The sequence below is a fragment of the Cibotium barometz genome, chromosome 26 (assembly GCF_041138505.1).
Source record: "Cibotium barometz isolate CiBa-2024 chromosome 26, ASM4113850v1, whole genome shotgun sequence".
Taxonomy (NCBI): Eukaryota; Viridiplantae; Streptophyta; class Polypodiopsida; order Cyatheales; family Cibotiaceae; genus Cibotium; species Cibotium barometz.
Window position 1 is genome coordinate 54,598,997 of NC_141071.1, and position 4,941 is coordinate 54,603,937.

At 44.8% G+C, this 4,941-nt stretch overlaps 1 protein-coding gene across 1 annotated transcript; it reads right to left on the reverse strand.

The window, feature by feature from the left end:
* Positions 1-273: 273 nt before the first annotated feature.
* Positions 274-3,499, reverse strand: LOC147624104 (uncharacterized). Its single transcript, XM_086820964.1, has 2 exons — positions 1,206-3,499; positions 274-888 (listed from the first exon to the last, which is right to left on the reverse strand). Exon 1 carries the CDS (start codon positions 2,657-2,659, stop codon positions 2,075-2,077), a length of 585 nt encoding a protein of 194 aa, XP_086677090.1. The 5' UTR covers positions 2,660-3,499; the 3' UTR covers positions 274-888; positions 1,206-2,074.
* Between the last annotated feature and the right edge of the window lie 1,442 nt (positions 3,500-4,941).

Here is a 4,941-nt window from a genome sequence, read left to right on the forward strand (position 1 = left end):
TAACCTGTTTGACTGCTTTAGCTTTTGCCCACCTAGAGATAATCCACAGTAGTGATGATATAGCATTTACCCTGTGAGGTGATAGGTAGAGGACCTACTGCATCAATCCCCCATTTTTCAAATACATCATAAGCCATGATAGTCTTCCGCAAAACAAGTCTCAAAATTATGTTTCCCGCAGATTAACATTGCGTGCATGACCTACAACAATGATATACATCCTTTTGAATGCTGGGCCATATATATCCTTCCTATAATATCTTGTGGAGGGTGACTACATAATGTCCACCACATGAACCTTCATGATTCTCTTCTAGAATTATGTAAATTTCTTCTTTCCAAGGAATTCTTCTGAGCACCATATCAACACCCCCCATGAAAAGTACAACCTCAAGTAATGTATACTTCCCTGCCTTTCTAAAAAATGCATAGTTTTTTGAAGTTTCTAACCCTTCATGTAGTTTGCCTGTCATCAAAAACTTTTCTTCTTCTGAAAGGGTTTCCCTTCCAAGATACATAGGTGTACCCGATTTTACCACAACATTTACATTCTAAGAAGCAGCATGTGCCTCTTCATTCTGGCTCCTATCAGTACAGCGGATAATCCAAGCTTCAAACTTCTTGAGTAGGTTTTTAATTCTAAAACACATCTGTTTGAGCTTTAAGGTTTTTGCTTTGCCAAACTCCAAGCACTTGCTTAACCACCAAAAGGGCATCTCCCTTGATCCGTACCCGTTTAATACCATACTGTAAGCATACCTGTAATTCTATTTCTAGAGCAACATACTCAGCTTCATTATTGCTATGGGCAACAATTTTCACTCCTTTTTGGACTATTAACTTCCCCTGTGGATGGCCAGACCACCAGAAGCAGCATCATGGCTCTTCCTATAAGATCCATCAAAAAGTAAAACATAAGCACTAGAGATTTCTGGGGGCTCCTCCTTTGGTTTCTTGATAGTATCCTCCTTAATGAGAAGAGGGCTTTCCTTGTAAGTCAATAGATCTGCTAAAGTAGCTCTGGTGCTTTCCTCAACAAGAAAAGAAAATTGAAATTCTTGTAATTCCACCACCCACCGTTTTACTACTTTAGACATGTTACTTCCATTAATCAACTAAGGAAGAAGAGAATAGCTTATTAAGAAAAAAAAGGGTCTGGGTAGAAGGTAGTGTCTGAATCTTCTACATGCATACACCACACTTACCATAAGCAGCTCCACTTCAGAGTAGTCCCTTTCAACAACCAATTTAACCCTGCTTGCACAATAAACTGGCCTCATATAATGAGAATTCTTCCCTTTTTGTAACAGCATAGCCCCAATAACATCTTCTCCAACAGAAGGATTGACATAAAACATTTGTTCCGAATCTAGCGCCTACATAGCTGGCAGTGCTCCTAAAACCTCCTTCACACCTTGAAAAACAGCTTCACATTCACATGACCATGCTAAAGGATCCTCTTTAGCCGCTCGTTGCAAAGATATAAAAGCTGTGAAGATAAAGCAATGAACCGGGACATATACTTAACTTTTTGAATGAAGTTAGCTAGCTGCTTGGTATCTTTTGGAGACGGTAACAACATCAAAGCCTCAACTTTATCAGAATCTATTTCAATCCCATTTTCTAAGATCACATGGCCCAAGAGCTTTACTCTAGGTTGAGCAAGATGGCACTTCGTTGGATTAAGGTGTCCACCACACTCATCGTATCTTTTAAAAGCTAACTCTAGCTTAGAGCAGTGCAGATACCTATGCAAAAGTCATCAATGAAGTCTTTCAAAAACTTACCAAGGAAAGGGGCAAACACCTAGTTTTTCCTTTTTTGATAATAGGGAGTACCATTTGTCAAACCAAAAGGGGGGCACTTTATAGCAAAAACACCCCCATGGAGTGATAAAAAAGGTTTTCTTCTGATCTTCTGATGCAATCCTCAGCTGGAAATAGCCTGAAAATCCATCACATACATTGTACCATTCATATCTAGCTATTGTATCCAAAATTTCATCAATGAATGGAAGGGGGTAAGGATCCTTCTTGGTAGCTGCATTCAAAGGCTTGAAATCTACACATACCCTCTACCTGCCATCCTTTTTTGGAGTTACAACAACAGGACTAACCCACTCTGTTGTGTCCACTGGATAGATAAATCCAGGCTTCAAGAGCTTGTCCACCTCCTCACCTAATGCTTGCATTTGCTCCCTTCCGATTCTTTGCAGCTTTTGTCTAGCTGGTTGAGCACCTTCTTTCAATTCTATATGAAGATCCTCACGCTTGAACCCTCTAATCTCTTCATAAGAGGTAATAAACAAATCTAGAAACTGAGATAGCATGTGCACATACTTATCTGCTTCTCCTTGTGTCAGATCCGAACTCAACATCTTGGAAATCATCTCTTGCTTCAGGTTGGGCTCCATTTTAGGCTGCATTAACTCCTCTATTTGCTCATAGGGTCCTGAAATATCCTCTTCCTCAACTTGGTTTACATCCAAGCTCTCTTCAGAATTTTCTTCATCCACAAGGAGGTAAGCCACATCAGCTTCATCCCCGCTCTCTGAGCTACTGTCCGTAACTTCCTCAGACCTAGAACTCTCTGTGGATTCCTCTTCTTCCTCTTCCTCAACTTCTTCATCCTCATCCTTCACCGGTTTCCTTCTTTCCATGTTAATGTCACGTGCATCCCGCACTTGGATGCCACATAGACATTTCTGTACAGAAAGTGCAGGACCTGGGATGGTGAACTGGTCCCATGTGAGCCTAGTCCGGGATGAGTCAGCCAAGGATCCATCTCAGTCGTCCGAGGTCAGGTGTGCATTGTCTTGCACATGAGTCTAAGGTCAGGTGTGCACTGTCATGCACATGAAACAGTGCCAATCCGCGTTGTGAGTCTCCCTCTAGAATGATGTCAGTGGTTTTGTGTATCTGGTATGGTATCGGATGCCAGATCACTGAGTAGATAGTGGTTAGGACAAGGGGCCAGCCCATAGGGCTACCCCGGATCTTAGTGTGGGCCTGGGAATGGTGTGGAACCACCCCCATGAGGGCCAGGAAGGCCCAGGCTGAACCCACCAGCCATAGAGGGGCTGTAGGACAGCCCTAGGGCAAGAATAAGGCAGATTGCAGGAGATTACAACCTTTATATGGCTGTAGGGCAAGTATGGGCAAACCATACAGGCTGCCCAGCCCTTGGATTGTGGGCAAAAGCTGTGCCCAGCCCTCTGGAAGCAGGCGCATCATGCCCAGTCTTTTAGGAAAAAAACGCAGCATTTAATGTGAATATTCTCAACATTTTATGCTGAATTTCCAGTCGTGGGAGCATTTAAATGCTGGCCGACTGCTGTAGTACTGGCCGACTGCTCATGATTGGGTAGTATAAAAGGAGATGCCCACAATCCCATTCAATCATCTCATTCTCCACCAAGAGCTCAAGCATAAGAGGCTAGACAAAGCCAAGAGGGTGCTAAGCAAAGGGGTGAAAGATTCAGGTCAAGGGCAGGGTATTCCCAGCCAAGAAAAGGTCCAAGATTGCTATATTTTCTTTCAGATTTCTCATCATTCTAATAAAGCAAATACACCATCCGTGGTGGGGGCCCTACAGAGGGACCCAATACTGTGTCCTCTCCACCTCTCCCTCTCTCTCTCTCTATTTTCTGCACTTCTCCTTTCAGTTTGTGCGTTAATTTCCGTCGCAAAAAGAGTGTTGAATTTTGAGTATTGAAGTTACCGATTCTTCTCCGAAGCTTCCGCATATTACAGTGGTATCAGAGCCTACTTCAAGTACAAAGATTCAGCAAAGAAACCAGAATTTTTTCTCGCTCGTGTGGTTGGTTTTTAGCCGCCGGTGGACTACCCCTTTCGGAGTGACTCCTGTCCCTCGAAGGACGGTTGGTTTTTAGCCTCCGGAAGTCTCCCACACAGATAGTGGATGGTCATATTGCGTTCTGGAAAGGAATTGCATTTTCCTGCTATGGCGAGCTTCGACGACGAGAGAGACCAAGAACCATGGGACCTATATAATGGTAAACTCGATCCCACAACTCTTTATTCATGGTTACATCAATTTGAAGCTTACTTTGCCGCAGTTAGAAAAACAGATACTGACAGAGTGATCTTAGCCAGTTGGTACTTGGAAGGTGAGGCCATTCCTTGGTGGACTCAGTGGGCTCATGCCCACACCAGAGCAGGTATGGCAGCTTATGTGTGGGACGAGTTTGCCCGCGACCTTAAGCAGCGGTTTCTACCGTCCCACTACCTTGAGCGACTCGAAGACGAGTTTAGGGGAGCGCGTCAGAACGCGCAACCAGTCCTTCAGTTTGCCAATAGAATTTCGACTTTATGTCTGCAATTAGGCTTATCTGATACGGACAAGAAAGGGCAGTTTTTGTATGGCCCGGACACGCAAATCCAATGAGGTGCGTATGTTCAGGCCAGCCACCTTTGAAGACGCACTCTCACTTGCGCAGAGTGCAGAAATGAAACATAATGGTGGCAAGCCCAAGACTTCCTAGCCGGCTTCTCCCAGGGCTACCGCCTCAAGGGGCAAAAGCCAGAACCAGACGGGGTCTTCCCCAGGACAGAGCCCGGGAGCCTCTGGCTCCAAGAACTCAAACAATGCGTCTAAGCTTACTCCAAACCAGAAAGCGGAGGCAAGTAAGACAAGTGGCAAGTTGAGTGCCGAGGAGCTTTCTCAGTACAAGAAGGAGGGTAGATGTTTCTTTTGTCATACAAAAGGACATACTTCTCGGGATTGTCCGAAGAAGCCTCCAAAGGCCGCCGCCGCCTCCACAGCTTCCGTGGTGAGCTCAGCTCCCACAGACCCCAGCGGCTACCCCTAGTTCTTCAAACCCCGGTGCTTCAATTGGAGCAATTATTAGCCGGGAGCTCGAAGATACGCAGAAGGGCGTCCATGACCAGGAGTATGAGCGCAACGAATTGCTCAAGTCCT

Excerpts from the sequence above, each read along its gene's own strand:
- LOC147624104 (XM_086820964.1), bottom strand. The coding sequence starts at position 2,659 with ATGGAAAGAAGGAAACCGGTGAAGGATGAGGATGAAGAAGTTGAGGAA.